This window comes from Podarcis filfolensis, assembly GCF_964270895.1.
Source record: "Podarcis filfolensis genome assembly, chromosome: 2".
NCBI lineage: Eukaryota > Metazoa > Chordata > Lepidosauria > Squamata > Lacertidae > Podarcis > Podarcis filfolensis.
Window position 1 is genome coordinate 53,545,026 of NC_139605.1, and position 17,536 is coordinate 53,562,561.

At 46.9% G+C, this 17,536-nt stretch overlaps 1 protein-coding gene across 3 annotated transcripts in view; it reads right to left on the reverse strand.

Moving 5' to 3' along the window:
- Positions 1-5,690: 5,690 nt before the first annotated feature.
- SEMA3B (semaphorin 3B) overlaps positions 5,691-17,536 on the reverse strand; it is a 72,984-nt gene continuing 61,138 nt past the window's right edge. For 2 of the 3 annotated variants that reach the window (XM_083603339.1, XM_083603338.1), the window contains 9 exons: positions 17,309-17,378; positions 16,985-17,129; positions 16,218-16,437; positions 15,282-15,373; positions 14,793-14,834; positions 14,000-14,157; positions 12,829-12,884; positions 12,007-12,146; positions 7,216-10,425 (listed from right to left, as the gene is read on the reverse strand). In XM_083603339.1, coding sequence (XP_083459465.1) covers positions 9,964-10,425; positions 12,007-12,146; positions 12,829-12,884; positions 14,000-14,157; positions 14,793-14,834; positions 15,282-15,373; positions 16,218-16,437; positions 16,985-17,129; positions 17,309-17,378 — 1,385 coding nt within the window. In that variant the 3' untranslated portion in view covers positions 7,216-9,963. Of the gene's footprint in view, positions 6,497-7,215; positions 10,426-12,006; positions 12,147-12,828; positions 12,885-13,999; positions 14,158-14,792; positions 14,835-15,281; positions 15,374-16,217; positions 16,438-16,984; positions 17,130-17,308; positions 17,379-17,536 lie in introns of those variants that run through there. The other variant, XR_014545450.1, reaches the window with a different exon arrangement.

The following is a 17,536-nucleotide window of genomic DNA, read 5'->3' on the forward strand; positions in this document are numbered from 1 at the left end:
ACATTTTTTCATCTTTGGTGGACCTGCCCGAAGATTAAGGCATTCTGGGAAATGATCTATAATGAACTTAAAAAGGTATTTAAATATACTTTCCCCAAGAAACCAGAGGCCTTTCTCTTGGGTATTGTCGGCCAAGGGGTGTTAAAGACGGATATAACTTTCTTTATGTATGCTACAACAGCAGCTAGAATACTCATTGCGAAGTACTGGAAGACGCAAGAACTACCCACACTGGAAGAATGGCAGATGAAGGTGATAGACTATATGGGCTTGGCAGAAATGACGAGCAGAATCCGAAACCAGGGAAGAGAAGCAGCGCAAGAAGAATGGAAAAAATTCAAGGACTATTTAAAGAAATATCATAAAGTTAATGAAAGTTAGAATGATGTTGGACTGGAAAGTAAATGGTTACTATTAGCAATGGTTAAGACAAGGAAAATAAGGAAGAATAGTCTAAATTTAAATTAAAATAAGGGAAGATTTGCTGAACAATCGATAAGAATTTGGAATACAGAAAGGGGAAGCATGAGGAAGTCGGGGAAGATAGGACATGAAATTAGGATATGAAATGATACATGTTTTTTTTGTTTTGTTTTTGTTTTTGTATGTTTATGTTTGTTGTATTGTGTTTATACGGAAAAATAAAAATATTTAAAAAAAAAAAGAAATCCCATTGATTTCTTTCAATTAATATTACAATCGTAAAGATGTTTAAACCTGGCTGGATCATGCCCATTGCACATATTTTATTTTACTTCATAGGTCTATAAATCTCAGCTGAGATGATTTCTTGCATTAATCCAAGTGCCATAAAGTTAATTGCAAATCTGATAAGATCTCATACCCTTTAAAAAATCTACACCACCAGTCTCCTTTTATTAAACATTGAAATTACCTTCCAAGAGCAGCCCAGCACTCGGCTCATTTTATACAGAGTATAAAACACCATAGCTGAATTTAACTGTCTGAAATAAAACCTCCAGCTTATTATTGAGTAGTATGTGTAACAATTCCGTATGAAAGCACTTTTTCAGTTCAACGATCATCCAAGCAGATTCTGTTAAGTGTTGTAATTTAAATGTAAGCACTTTTAATTAGCCATCTGCACTGCTTTTTTGGGCGGGGGAACTTGCTTACCTCAAATTCTTTAGGTTTACAATTTCTAGATCTCTCAATAGCTGCCAGGAAATGGCATAGACAATGAATGTTGGAAGTGCATGATACACATGAGTGCATAATCAGTGTGTGCTTTCCTCCATCACACTATTTCTGCATCCCCCAACATGGTGCCCTCCTGGTGTTTTGGTCTTCTGACTCCCACCAGCTCTAGCTAGCAGAGGGTGATGGAGGTTGTAGTCCAAAATATGGACAGGGCACTTGGTTGGGGAAGACTGTTCTATTTTATATATGTTTTCCTGATCTTCAGGGATCCGTTGTGTTATTCCTTCAGTTCAATGTTGTTCGCATTAGCACCATTCTCCATGAGTGTGTTCAAAGTTATTTAGCCCATTCCTGTAGCTTGTCATTCAACAGAGGTGGTAGGCATGTATAAAGAACAAAGACCAGTCTGTGTTTCCTATCTTTGGCCGCAAGAGAGCAGCACCATTCAAAAAACCCATGCTGTATGTTCAACACCTCAAGAAACACCTTTCAGGTGAGAACCAAAGGTTCCTTTTCCTGCGCTTTGGATTTGTTTGTTTTTGAATATTTATACCCCGTCTTTCAACTACATTATTTCTAAAGCAACTAACTATAGGTTGTAACAGCCACAGCTTTCCAATACACACATAACCAAGGAGCCCTTAGTTGTGGGGTGAGGAGACCTGTGGCCCTCCAGATGTTGCTGGACTACAGCTCCCCACCTTCCTGAGCACTGACCACTGGCCAGTTTTGGCATGGGTTTTTTCAAAGGTGAATTTCCTGTAGTAGAAGAAAGCACTGGAGACTTATGGAACCTCTGTATATATGTATTTCATGGTGTTGAAAGGAGCCTCAAATAGTCCAATCTCCTGCAGGAAACTACATGCCCATGTAGCCTGGGCATTTACATAACATATATTTACCTATAGGGGACACGGGTGGCGCTGTGGGTAAAACCTCAGTGCCTAGGGCTTGCCGATCGCATGGTCGGCGGTTCGAATCCCCACGGCGGGGTGAGCTCCCGTCTTCCGGTCCCAGCTCCTGCCCACCTAGCAGTTCAAAAGCACCCCTAAGTGCAAGTAGATAAATAGGTACCGCTTTATAGCGGGAAGGTAAACAGCGTTTCCGTGTGCTGCGCTGGTGCTGGCTTGCCAGAGCAGCTTCGTCACGCTGGGCACGTGACCCGGAAGTGTCTCCGGACAGCGCTGGCCCCCGGCCTCTTAAGTGAGATGGGCGCACAACCCTAGAGTCGGACACGACTGGCCCGTACGGGCAGGGGTACCTTACCTTATATTTACCTATATTTACAGGTTATGCAGGTATGCACACACAGGCAGACAGCACTTGATTTACAGTAGTAGCAGCCCCTCAGCCCACCTTCTTGTCTTGGAAATCCTGTCTTATCTTGAAATGATTAAAAATATATACATTTTGTATAGTAAGGATAAAGTACACTTTCATTTTTCTTCATACAAACAGTAATATGAATATTAATTTTGTGGCAGTTAATTATCTTGAGAAAAGGCAAAAAAAAATTGAATCAGAAATAGCTGATACCTATTAGAAAATATTTTTCTCTTGTGGGCTTAGACTAAATGATAAATAAAACCACATAAATATCTTTTGTATGTGAGACTGGGTGGGAGTGTGTGTGTGTGTGTGTAAATAATAAAATAAAATAAAAAGGTAAAGGACCCCCTGGATGGTTAAGTCCAGTCTCACTTCAGGCACTTTAGGCTGAGGGAGCCAGTGTTTGTCCACAGACAGCTTTCCGGGTCATATGGCCAGCATGACTAAACCGCTTCTATCCTAGTTATTGAAAGATTTGTGCCACAATATTTTGCTATCCTAAAATTGCTTTCTTCACATAGCAGTTGTACTATGGCAGCTACATTCTCAAAGTATTAAGCAGTTTAAATAAAAATGAAAATGAAAATATAGATAGAATAAAATAAAATAGGGATTTATAACACGGCCATAGTGCTTTTATGCCTCCTAGTGGCTGCTTCCAGTCAACTCAGCTGTTTATTTTGTTTGAATGACTTGTACTTTCATAGACACTTTCACAGGCAAACTATCACTTATACTGCTCATCATTTTGACACTTACAAAGCTAATAAAAGCCTCTGTTTCACAGAAGAAGAAGCAGGAGTTACCAGCAGCCTAATCTTCCCTTTTGATTTCAGGGAACTGGAAGAAGCCAAATGTATTCCATACCAATTTCCTGCCATAATATTTTATAGAGTAATGTTCCTTGCTTAAAGCACTTCACATGATGAGCTCAGGAATCACTACCCTGTACTGTAGGCCACCCAATTTATTTGTGTATTTAAAAATGGGTGAGCTAAGGTTGAGGGATGAGACAGCACAATCCTATCCCCCAGATCCACTGGCTGAGGGGAGCTTCATGGAGGACCACAAGGTGCCTCCTTAAGGACAACTCAATGGAAACAGCTCTATCATGGGTGTTTCTTTAGGCCACAAAATGAAGTTTTCTGAGGGTGGCACAGATGTGGTCCTGGATTGCCCAGATCTTTGTCTTCTTCGTTTCTCAGAACGGCCCCAGGATCAGGATCTCCCACAATCATGCCAGCCTGGAGTTGACGTAACTAATCCCTCTCCCTCCCCCCCCCCCAAGAACTGCTGAGGGGGATTTAGAGAAAGAAAGATCTACCAAGAAAAAAAGGCAATCCCCACACCCTCCTCTCCTGGCTGATACAAGCTAGCTGGTGCTAAAGACTAGCAAAATTACTATGGCATAAGACTTTCATGGACTTCATCTGAGAAAGTGGTATCCTCCGCTGGCAGGTAGGAAGGGGAGGAAATAAACACTGAAGCCAGAAAGAAAGGAAATGTCTGTGACAATGGCATTAATTTGCTGGGAATAATTAACTGTGAAGCCCAAGATAAGTTTCCCCATATGGTGAGCTGTTTGTGTAGACCAAGGTTCATTCCTGACAGCCTGAGGCTGGACTATAGGGAGAGAGAGATGCATTTGAGCAGGATTTTGGCGAACGTGATCACCTGAGGCTATGAACAGGTACATTCCAAACAACAGGCCAGAGGTACCCAAAAAAGGGCCTGCTGGTGCCAGTGCACACTCCAATGCCTCCTATGGCGTCCATGAAAGGTTTCAGTAAATATTTCCTCAAAAATTCACAATGTGTGAGACTGTTCGCTATTACTATTCTGCTCCTGTTTGCACTATCTCATCCTCTCCTGAACCCTCACGAGGCCCCCTTTTGTGTTTTCCCACAGCCTCACGGCAGCCATTTTGTGATGGGCGCTCGACTTCCAAATGCGCCCACTGACCCCAAAAGGTTGGCAAGACCTGTGACAGACTCTTAGTCCTCCAGAAAGATTTTAACAGTTGATCCGGGAAAGGAATACGGCTTCATATGATCCTGAGATGGCACAAAGCTTAATTGGCAATGGTCATGGTCAAGACTGAAGAGCTGTGTAAGCAGTCAAAAGTATTGTTATAGCAAGACTTTTGAGAGCCGTGCTGTTGAACTACATGAAACGAATATAATGAGAGGATGATCTAAAATTTGTGACCATGGGAAGAAGAAGAAGAAAAAAACTTTGTTCAAAATGTATATATAACATGATTATCCAGTTAGAGCTTGGCAATCTCACGATCAAATTAAATAAATGGCAACAAGTTCTCACAGCTGAGATGGTGCTGGAAGAATGAAAACCCCAATCTTTTAAACTCTAAATTGCTGTTATGACTTAATTTAAAGCCAGAGAGGGCAGAACCTTTGCCTCCCCCCCCAACCCCCCTGACTGCATTTTTGAGAATGTCACATATTGCCATCATTGTTTTTAGGGGCCTAACCTGCTAATTAATGGGGTAGCAATATTCCACTGTCTCTCAAGTCATCTCCCCACTTCCCTTCTCCCCCCACCCCCCGTCCCCCCTAGGGAAACTACAAACCTGTCCAGACACTTAAGGCTGCCATTCAGCTAAAGACATCATGGGGAAAGGTAAGGAGCTCCCCCAGATCCCATCCTAAACCCTCCTTGGGTGCATTACCCAAATAGAAAATTTGTGCATATTACCTAGAGTGCACTGCTCCTTTGTCAGTCATGTGACCCAGCTGGTCTTGCCCCTGCCGCCTGATCAAGCAGAAATAAAGCAAACAATGTTTTCTACGTTCACTTTCTCTCCGATTTACCTGCTAAATTTCTGCTTTGCAGAGTGCTGGCAAAGGTACAGGAGGCCCTGTTCCTGGCAATGACCAGATAGGCAGAAATTTAGCAAGTGAAGCAGGAGACCTTAAATACCTCTATAGGCTATCATGTCCTAGGCTTCACTTATCTTAAGTAATACATGACAGCTGGCCTAATTTCCATGACCCCTAGGTGATAGCTTGATGAAACCATGCCCATGGTACTTTGCTGTTTTGGAACCATAAATGAAGAAGGGATTTTGGTCTGCCTCCATAATCATTGCTCTGTTTCTAGAGTGAGGACAACAGGTGATGTTCTGCAAGCACCTAAAAATGTATGCAGTGATCACTTCCATGTTATGGAAACCAGACACACAAAGTTAAAACTGCTTTATTGTGTTAATATATTCCAACCACACTGGATCCAGCACACTCTTGTTGCATGTCGTAAAGTAGACCCAGTCACTACTGAGGCTGGGTTAACTCACCACAGGCCACCTTGGCTGACATCTATGCCTCGAGTCCAGCAACTGCACACTTATTTTCGCTGCTACTATTTCCTTTAGAACTTATCATAGGTTCAACAGATAAGATATATAAGGTAAAACAGTAATTAGTTGCCAAGGTCATTATTCCGATGCCTCTTTCTTCGGTATGGAAACCTTAATGGCCAAAACGCTGAGGTTCCAAATGGGGGTTTTCATGATCAATATATCTTTTCCTCCCGGACACGGGAAGAGAGGAAACAAATGGAAGGAGTGGGGAACAATAAGTTATACCTGCCAAATAGCTGAGTTTCATCCACAAAGTTTCAGGATGGTGACTGATGCTTTTAACTAGGGAAATAATCTAGGTTTAAAAGTAGCTGCCCCCACTGCATCACAAATGGGGAAAGTGCTGTTGATTTCAGGTCTGACTTGCAGACTTCCCACAGGCATTTGGTGGGCCACTGTGAGAAAAGGATGCTGGACTAGGTGGGCTACGGGCCTGATCCAGCAGGATTGTTCTTCTGTTCTTATGCTACTAGCTTATTATGACTACACTTAGACACCCTAAGTTGGGAGGGGGGGAGGTAAAAGGTAAAGGACTCCTGGATGGTTAAGTCTAGTCAAAGGTGATTATGGGGTGTGGCGTTCATCTCGCTTTTCAGGCCAAGGGAGCCGCCGTTTGTCCACAGACAGCTTTCCGGGTCATGTGGCCAGCATGACTAAACCACTTTTGGTGCAACAGAACACCGTTACAGAAGACAGAGCACACGGAAATGCCGTTTACCTTCCCACCACAGCAGTACCTATTTATCTACTTGCACTGGTGTGCTTTCGAACTGCTACGTTGGCAGGAGCTGGAACAGAGCAATGGGAGCTCACCATTGTCAAGCGGATTTGAACCACCAACCTTCCAAGTGGCAAGCCCTAGAGGCTCAAACCACAAGTATGTATGCCATGTAAGCTGAGAAGGGTGTCTCATGTGTGGCTCACTGCACAATAATGGGTCTAACCCCTTTCCCCAAATTATACAAGGGGAAATGGCAAGCTATGCATGCCTGAATCCTTCACAGCTGTCAATCATGCACAAAAGAGAGTAGGAGGCAGAACTCAAAGATGAAGTGTTAGGCATAATTGAATCTCATGACACACTCTCCCTTACACCCCTTAGCTATAGGAAACAGGCTAAGACCTGAGCAGCATACTAAATCACAGCCATTCCCCATAACCAAACAAGGAAGATTACAGTGATGACATTATGTTTTTCTTAATGCCATTTTATTAATGCCGTTTAAAGGCTTCAGAAACCCTGGTCTCCAACAGGGTTCAGTCAGCTGCCTTGGAAAACAAGATGTCGGGGTAGAAGGGGGTTCCCTAAACCTCTTTCTGGCATGCTATTTTTTTATGTGCATGGATATATTTTTTTAAAAAAAAAATATGGGACAGCATTCAACCAAACAGTTCCATATCTGCAGTCTGAAATGATACAGTCTAGGAAAAGTCAGACTATGTGATCAGCTATTTTTCAAGAGAGTCGCTCTGGAAACTCAGGTATGCTCCCAGCTGAAGGCCCAACATGGTCAAATCCCTCCCCTAACCTATCCCCCGGCTGAGCCTTCAAATTCTCTCATTCACCGAAATGTCAACCTCGCTGCTGCTTCTGCAGCTCTGGTAGTGACAAGGGGGGTAGGTCTCTCCTCCTTCCTTCAGCACATGGCATTGGTGCTGCTATCACTCTGAGCCTGGTGCCAGGCATGCCAGGAATTGTCATTTTCTCTGCGCTCTCTGAAAACTACATTTCCAAGTCCATTTTTGGGTAGACCAAAGACTCTGGAATCATGTGATAAGCTTGATTTGCTTCTCCTTTGCCATTTATCCCTCACCACACAGCTCCACACAGTCTGTGGTGTAGCTTACAATGCTGCAAAAAGTGTTCTTAAAACAACCTTAAAAGACCTGTACATGTGGGATATTGTTTCCATTTTAAATCAGCAATTTTGCCTGGTAAAGTGGGGAGGGAGGTGTAGATAGGGCTGCCATATTCTGAAGAGCAAAAAAGAGGACACATTTGCTGACTTCTACTTTTAACTATGGATTGCTGTGACGACACTCATTTTACACAGCCATGAAAAAGAGGATGTGTCCTGGAAAAGGAGGACATATGGCAACCCTAAGTAGAATGACAATGTAGCAGAATCTATTTGTAAAATATCTCTGATTAGTTCTAACGTCCATGTATTATAGAGAAAGTTTTTACCCTACATAGGCAAAAGGGACAGCCTGGTGCCATGGCAGTAGGCTACTCTAAAAGTAAAGGGAAATAAAAGGCAAAACAATGATATTTTTTTTAAAAGAAGCTGTGAAATTCCTCACTGGCAGGACAATTTAGGGGCAGTTTGCACTAAAAAAATGGTACCCAACAGGCTGTTGAGAACTCTGTAAGCCAGTTTTCCTTTTACTGGATGTGAACTGTGAATTTAATAACTAACCATTGGTTCTGCTCTGTTCTTGAAGATGGTGGGCTCCAGTCTCACTTTCTGTTTCATTGGACAGCGACTTTCAGCTTGACTAGGTAGTGCTGATATCACCCCTTTCTAATGTTTCAGACACCACAGAAACAGCTTATATATCTTAAATCAGAGCAGATCTATCTGTCTCAGACCCTTGCTGCCCAAATCATAATCCAAGACAAGACTGCATTACCTCTATCAGGCCAACACCTCCACCTCCCTTCAGACTGAAACCTCCTGTTTTTCTACAGAACAGGAAGCAACACAGAGATCAACACCTCCCCAGAATATCTAAGGGACAGATGAGCTTCATCTGCATGACTACACCTTTCTGGGCACTCCACAGAGGTGCCTCACAAGGCACTCCCAAAATGAAGAATTCAAAATGAGTGTCCTCATTTGGTCTAGCCAAGGCTTTCCCAAGATGGTGCCCTACAAATGGTTTAGACTACAACTCCCATCACCCCCAGTCAACATGGCCAAGAGAAGGTGGAAGATATGGCCCAAAACAGATTGAGAAGGGGAGGTCTGGGCTACTCTTTTAGATATTGCTCCTGATGGGTTGTGGCTGGTGACTTGGGCACCAGAGCAGACCAAAGCAGGGAACAAACCTTGGTTGGCCATCATTCTTCTGGCAATAACCTTCAAAGAAAGGACAGACAGACACCTCCACTGCTCAACATGACCGTACAAACATCCTTGTGTCATGACAGGGCCTCAACTTCAATATTTTACCAGTGTGTTAACTGCCTTTCTGTTACTGCCCTGCCACTTGAGGGGGTCTCAGTCTGATGAAGAATCCCCTAAGGGCCATATAAAATATAGATCTGAGAACGTAGGAGATATGCCACGGTTCCTCATCTCTGTTACCATCATCGTTGCCACATGCACATCCAAAACATTTCAGAAGTGTACCCACAATCCTTTGGGCAACAGGAGCCCTGTCCCTTCAGTCAGAGGCTAAATGCTGGTGGGCCACCTGGTGGTGGATTTACATTCATCAGTTAACAATCTGTTAATAAATACATCAGTGGTTCTGTAGTGTCTCTGGAGGGGGAGAGCACATTGCTACACTTATGCGCACAAGGCAGGTCGGTTTGGTTATGGAAGCGAGAGGAAACGGGGTAGGCACCCTGCCTATCAAGACAGAGGGATGCGTCGGGGGACTGTCCTCTTCAGAGGAAGATTCTGAGCACAAACAGACGCTCCAGAGCTTGAAGGCTCCTCAGCCCCAGAATTACATCTTGACAGTCAGCAGATCCTTGAGGCAAAGAAAAAAGGGACCACAACTCCTGGCGTATCCTGTCTGGTTTACTTCCCACTGCACAGGATATCATAATAACTTGGTTCCTTTGGTCCCCCGAGACTGCTGCCACCATCTTTGGTTGTATGTTACGGAAGAGGCGAGAGCTACAGAAGCCACCCTCTCCTGTCGGGTTCTGTTGCTTCGCACCGAGTTCTGAAGAATGGCAGCTAAGTTGCTATGACGACAACACCCCCCTACAAACTACGTATGAAGCGGCCGCCAGGAGGATGGAAAGGAAGCCCTCTCCACCAAACCATGGTCCTGCATCCTCTCTCCCACCCCTTTCCCTACACGCCCACCCTGCTCCCCAGCATAGAGGTTGGTTGTCCAGCTGCACTCCATGCAGGTCACCAGACGTCAGTGCTCCGGGGCCCCCTCTCTGCACGGGGCACTTCGTGTGTTCTCCGGCTGCGGCCTTTCCGCTTGTCCTCCAGGTGCTTCCACTTGTGGCTCTTGGCCTTGACGCTGAGCGGAGGGGGTAGTGGCGGCTTCTTCTTCGGCTGGTGGCTCTTGCGGCTCCACAGCTGCTCACATACCTGGTCCATGGTACTGAGGTTGGGGTGGTCCACCAGCTGCAAGAAATCTTGGTACCAGAGCTTGCGGTGGAAGGGCTGCGCGGGCTCCTCTTCCCGGGAGACGGAGAGCGAGTCGGCCTGCTGGGCGTGGATCACTTCAAGCTGGAGGTGCAGCAAACTCTGGGTAAAGCCGTGCTCCGTGGCGTGGCAGTGGTAGAGGCCAGCATCTTTGCGCTGCACGTTGCGCAACAGGATCCCCCGCTCCATCTTGATGACCCGGTCATCCAACAGCACCTGCAGGTTAGTAAGGCCAGAGAAAAGGGATAGCATTGGTGAGAGGTCATCAGTAGGGGTGAGGAATTGAGATGGGACAGGCAGGAATAACGATTCAAGAACCAGGAGGGAGGATGGCCCCATCAACAGTAAGGCCTTTCAAACACATAGATGCTTGCATATTTTAATTGCCTTTAATGTTAATTCTAACTGTTTTTAAATGTTTGTAATTGTTTCAAAACTCTCTGATAATTAAAATATTTCTTGCAAACCACTTGCAGGCATGGCCAAACTTGGCCCTCCAGATGTTTTGGGACTACAACTCCCATCATCCCTAGCTAACAGGACCAGTGGTCAGGGCTGATGTTTTACTGTGATCCACAGGCATATAATGGACACGGGTGGCGCTGTGGGTAAAACCTCAGCGCCTAGGGCTTGCCGATCGCATGGTCGGCGGTTCGAATCCCCGCGGTGGGGTGAGCTCCCGTCTTTCGGTCCCAGCTCCTGCCCACCTAGCAGTTCGAAAGCACCCCTAAGTGCAAGTAGATAAATAGGTACCGCTTTATAGCGGGAAGGTAAACGGCGTTTCCGTGTGCGGCGCTGGTGCTAGCTCGCCAGCGGCAGCTTCGTCACGCTGGCCACGTGACCCAGAAGTGTCTCCGGACAGCGCTGGCCCCCGGCCTCTTAAGTGAGATGGGCGCACAACCCTAGAGTCGGACACGACTGGCCCGTACGGGCAGGGGTACCTTTACCTTTACAGGCATATAAATGGTTAAATAAATTAATTAAACAAATCCTAGGTATCTGCTTGGAGACAGGTCCCTGCTATAAGCAGTGGGGCCTGCACTGAAGGAGGAAGAATCTGCTGAAGGGAATGTGCAGAAGTGGAGGCCAGCGTGCCTGCCTTATTAATTAACTGATTGATTGAATGATTACAGAATTCATAGAATCACAGAGGCAAAAAAGATACTTATGATACCAGGAGGTTTAGAACCAAAGGGAGGCTGAGGTAGCTTGAGAAAGTAAAACTGCTACTACTACTACTACTACTACTACTACTACTACTACTACTACTAATTTTAATATTTCTACCCCGCCCATCTGGCTGGGTTTCCCCAGCCACTCTATATTCTGCCAGCTTTGTTTCTCATTCTCTCTTATATTTCTGTATCAAGGGTCACCAACATAGCACCCCCAGGTGCCAGGGTGTTCCTGATGGTACCCTCCTATGATACCCGCGAAAGCTCTCGGCAAAGATCCGCTCAAAATTCCACAATGCATGAGAGGCTGTTTGTTTTTTCCTGCTTAGTTCCTGTTTGCACTGGCTCAGCCACTCCTACGTGGAATACGCCTCTTAAACATGGGCAGGCACCTTTCATTGGATGCCAGGATAGGACACCCTTCCTTCCACTCTGAACAGAGGAGAAGTACAAAGAGCTTCTCTATGTGATTGTGTGTGGCAGTGGCTGATGTGCATGTCTTTTGCCATCAATGGCAGCAGCTGTTTTGTGACTGGAACCCACAACCAAATTCAAAATGTGCCTACTGGCCTAAAACGTTTGGTGCCCCTGGTCTAGGTGCACACAGCAGCCAAGCTCCTACCTCCTTCCGGGGGGCGCTGCTGCTTTTCTGGTACGTCCACACAACCTGGGCCTGCAGTGACTTAGGGAGGCACTCCAGGAAAGCGCTGCTGCCTTCCACTCCATATAACTTCTTTTCTGGGACGCTGCTTCGCTGGGGATCTGCACAGAAGTTGTGAGAGCTCAATACGGTCATATGTTAATCTCAGCACAGAGATATGGGCAGGACAACGAACACACAGGGATGTGCTGAGGCCAGAGCTGCAGCAAGGCATGAAGAAATCGAAACAGAAGTCCAAGCTGGCTACAAAATGGGGTGTGTTTTGAGGGAACAATCTATGGATCCAGGATGCTGTCCTGGCTATATTTAACAGAATCTATTCTTAAGTGAGCAACTAAGCTCTGAAGACAGTTGTAATGAAAGAAAGATTGTATGTGCAGCTGTGCTCAGTGTATTTTGGATAAATGAATGAGCGTGAATTTAGTTTCTTCTAGGGTCCAATTCCCTTTCCATGCAGTAATTTGAAAGTTGAGGAACACTTGCTGCTGAGTGCGCCGTTTCTTTTTCTTTTTTAATCGTGGGGACAGGATAGTAGGGCACTGAGCAGAATTCATGTTTTCTCAGTGCTCCTCTGGTTCTGGCATTCAGTATTGTACGCCAGGTGTGAGAGAAGAGAGTGCATGCGTGCATATGTGCTGAGGGTGGGAAGGCACACGTTCCACTGCATCTAGAACTAATTCAGTGCAGTAGCCTGAGGCCATGCTATGTCTTACATTGTTGGTGATGGTGGACACACCAAATTGGGCATGAATGATGCAGAGTGTAGGGTCCAAGTGCACTCACCTCCAAAGCAGAGCACATTGGGATCCCCATTTCGCACATCCTGACGCCGGAACCGCCTGCAAGAAGAGGGAGAGAGAGAGAGCACAGAAAGGTTGATCAGGATCAAAAGCAGGGTGTGTTGTACCGTATTTTTCGCTCTATAGGATGTACTTTTTCCCCTCCAAAAATTAAGGGGAAATGTGTGTGCGTCCTATGGAGCGAATGCAGGCTCCTTGGCTTCAGTGATAGCAACGCGAAGCCTCCGAAGCGCAGAGGGAGCGCTCCCTCTGCGCTCCGGAGGCTTCGCGTTGCTTTCGCTGAAGCCTGGAGAGCGAGAGGGGTCTGTGTGCACCGACCCCTCTCGCTCTCCAGGCTTCAGGGATAGCCGCCTGAAGCCTTTGGAGCGCAGCGGGAACTCACGCTGTGCTCCAAAGGCTTTGGGTTCCTTTTGCTGAAGCCGGGAGAGCAAGACTCTCCCGGCTTCAGCAGAGAGGGAGAGCTGCACAGCGCCCCTTCAGCAAAGTGGGAGGAGAAATGGAAGGGGCTCTGTTTCTCCTGCTGCTTCGCTGAAGGGGCGCTGAGCAGAGAGGGGGATAATTTTTCCCCCCTGTTCTCCCCCTCCTATGGTCCGGTGCGTCCTATGGTCCAGTGCGTCCTATAGAGCGAAAAATACAGTTACTTCTGAGGTGGGCTGGGATGTGTGGCTTCTCCTGGAGACAAATGTTCTCCTCAGAGGGGCTGTGTAGCAAGATTGCTCTTGTCCTGCTTGGGTTCTAGTCACAACATCTTAGAACTGACATCCTACAGTGCACATCCTGGGCAACCTGGAGAGTACCGCTCCTGGATAGACAGATCCAGCTGAATGTAGTGGCCGGGAGCTATTTCCTTCCCACATCTTGGTATCAGCAGCATCTGTCCTATGGCCTCAGAGGAGAAGCAGGCTCTTAAGCAGGCAAGAGCGGACAGTGGCCATGCCAAGACTGCATACGGGGATGCTGTCAGGATGTAGGTCTGTGTCCCTTTGGGCACTGCTCGAGGCAAGCCAACAGGAGATGGGGGGGAAATCTCCCACCAAACCAGATCACAGCTGGCTGGCAGCAAGAGGGTAGGTGGCCCAAGAGACAACAGGCAGGCTCCATTATCACTCTCTGCCCCACCCTGCCCTCAAGAAAGCCCCGCAGTCATACCATACCTTTTGGTGTTGTGCATGTAGCGAGTGCAGGTAGTCCCATCCCAGGCACAGTATGGATCTCTAGCCAGGCAGCATTCAGCACAAGCTTTGCCGTAGATCCCACAGCGGTGCAAGGGCAGCTGGGAAACAGAAGTCCTGGAGCCAATGTAGAGCTGTTGCTGTTAGGAGACAAAGCCACACAGTCCTATTAAGGCCAAGTCAATGTCTTCTGCCGCTTGCCTTAGTATTACACCTGATTCTGGCCTCTCTGACACCACCACCACAAAAGAGGTGGGTACGAGGCTTTCCCAGAAAGAAAGAAGCCCAGAGCTCTCATTGGGAAAGCATGGGAACTGCTAGCTTCACCATGGAGAAATCTAGAGTGGCCTGACACTTGTTGATGGAAGGAAGAGAACTGAAATAGAAAAATGGCAGCACTGCCGACATCGGCTGCCATATATCCAGATTTTCCCGGACATTTTATCGATTTCCAACCAGACACTGCTGCCGACTGCAGTATTCCGGATATGTCTGGGGAAATCTGGACATGTGGCAACCCTACTTAAACCAACCACAGGGCAGATGGATGGGACAAGGTGTCTTGAAGGAGGTGGGACAGCCTCATCATCAGAGGACCTCTGATAGACTCTCTCTTACTTGGAAACATATATCTGTATGAATACCAGGCCCTGTTCAGATAATCTCCCACTGCTGAGCTCTCTCCCCAACTGCATGCAGAAGTCATCACTGCACTGCCTCCCTGTTCGCATTCCCACGCCATGGCTCCCCAAAGCTCTTCTGCTGCATGACGTACCCGCTTGGAGGAGATCTGCATGCTTGTAACTGGAGAGGAGTCCTGCCAATGAGAAAAAGGAATTGCGGTGTTACTGAGTTGGTGACAGGCAATCAGTATCCCTGTTCTTCTTCTTAAGGGTTGTTCCTATGCAATCGGTAATCCAAGCACTTTCCCAGGGCACCCAGGTTACTGTCTCTGTTTCTCAAGTGAAGCCCTGAAGACTGTCGCCACCATCAGAGTTTTATACAAGACGGGCATAAGAAGAACCCTACTGGGTCAAAGCAAAGGCCCACCTAGTCCAGCATCCTGTTCTCACAGTGGCCAAACTACAGGAAACCTGCAAGCAGGACATGAGCGCCACATCACATTCTAAGCTTCTGTAGCATTCAGGGAAAACTCTGAAATGTTTAGGCCAGATGGAGCCCCTGAGTGGACATCACAGTCCTTTCATTGCACAGCTGTGCTTGGCTTCAGCTGAGACAGCCTTCCCCTTTTGCTCACACTCACCTTAAACACCTGCAGCTCCTCCAGCAGCAACTCCTCCATGTTTTGCCAGCTCTCCTTGGGCACAGAGACGACCTTCAGGACAGTGCCAATGTCTGCCAGGCAAGTGGGACAATTTAGCACAACAAAAGGGGGATTCGCAGGCAGGCAGGCAGATGCTTCCCAAGTTCCAAAGGTAGCTCTGTAGAACTATTATTCGCCTCCCCCTGGAAAGATTTCTCAAAGCCACAGAGACGCCATGCAAGAAGAGCTGAAAGCCAGGCAATTTGGTTCATACAAAAGAGATGAGGTCAACAAAATGTGCCAAGTTTCCAAGGATTTGAGGCACTTAAGCTGGTCCCTTTAGGGATCTTGTTTCCAGTCTCCTTTGATCTTATGCTAAATCAAAGCTTTCAGTGCACCAGCTGAAAGCGGGAATGTGGCCAACAGGATTGGGGGAGGCAAAGGCAACAGGACAAGGGTTCTAGCTGAAAGCATATAACGTTTCACTACACACAGTGACTGTGCAATTAGAAACAAGGCGGGAGAATAATGAACAGCATCTCCTCTGTGTGTATGTACACACATTTTAAAGTTAATAGCAGCTAAAGAAGGCCCTAAATTGAACCATGCCTGTGTAGCCACATCATTTTCTATTGTAAATTATCATCACTCAAGGATATATTCCAGTCAGGGAAAAGAACTCAAGCAGGACAAGAGGTAGGCCAGGGAAAAGTCCTGAGGGCTGTGTAGAGATAGCCAGAGGGCCTGAGGTGCCCCACTGCTGCCCTACATACACATCTGGAGGGAGTGCTCTACAAGGAATGAGCTAAGGGTTACCTAGAGTTGGTCGCCAGAACGCACATTTTGACCCTTGAACTGTGGGCATCCTAGCATGCTGTTTTAAGAAGCAGAAGGGAACTTGGTAGGCATATCAGAAGGGGAGGTGTGCAGACACACCTGTGCCAATGAAGAGGACGTCATAGTGGCCGTCAGCAGCAGCCACTCGGTCTACTGCGATGCGGGTGAAGGTGTAGCCCACGTTGGTCTGCAGGAAGATGGGTCGCTGGCCATGTGGCAACACCGAGTTGTACATTAACGGGTGGTTGCGAGCAAACTGAATCACGTCATCGGGGAAATCCTTGGTGGAACTAAATGTGCCAAAGGTTTTGCTGGGACACTGAAGAGGAGAGGGAGAGGGAGAGGGAGGAAGGGGGACAGAGAGAGAGAGAGAGAGAGAGAGAGAGAGAGAGAGAGAGAGAGAGAGTTGAAGGCCCAGGCATGTAAAAACAATCTACTCCTAGAAACACCACATCACAGGCCTCCATGCACCCCATGTAACTCCCTTTCCAGTCCAATCACACCCTACCTTTAATCCCCCGCTACCCTTCCAGGCAGCTCTGGTGATGCCCAAATTTCCTTAGTTTTCTGAAGCCCTGAAGTTTCATAGAATACTGTCAGTACCCCACAATCCTGGACCAGAAATCCCCATCCTCCCCCAGCCCATTTCCCCATTTCCTCATTTCAGCCCGCTCTTCTCTCCATCTAGCCAAGAGCTCTCCAAACATATTGTTCTGGGTGTTCCCACATCTCTACATCAGCAAGCACCCTTGTTATTTTTTATTATTATCATTACTATTGAATTCTACATACCGCTTGCCTGCCAAATGGTTTCTAAGTAGTTTGAACCTGGCTTCATTTCATCACCCCAAGTCCAAGGCACATACCATTCCTGGGCGGGGGTAAGGGACCCGGCCTTGGTAGGACACCCACTGATAGTTTGGCCCTTCCTTGTGAGCAAAAGGTCCCAAGAAGGCTCTGCGGATGTCACTCATATGGTAGACACAGACAGCAGAGCCCTTGAAGACGGTGCTGTGGGAGCAGACCACAGAGAAGCATTAGGGGAAGGAATAACCAGGTAAATGGTGTCTCCACCCCACACCCTCCAATATGTCTGGGGGGACATTTCCCAGAAGGTCAGACATTACCTTTACAGCCTCTTGGGAAAAGGAAACCCGGCTGAAAGTGGAGGAAACCACCATTATCCTTACCTGGAGGTGGTGAAAACAGCATACAGCAAAGGGTTGCGCTTGTCTCTGGTTGGCAGCAAAAATACATCATCTGAAGAGAGACCAAGCAGAGGAAGAGAGAGAAGGAGAAAAGGAGTCACTGGCCTGCAGTCTTCCACCTGGAGCATGGCAATCCCTTTCCCAGCCACAGGAGAATACTCTAGCTAGAAAGTGAACCTTTCTCTAACCTCCCCCCACCCCCAATAGGGA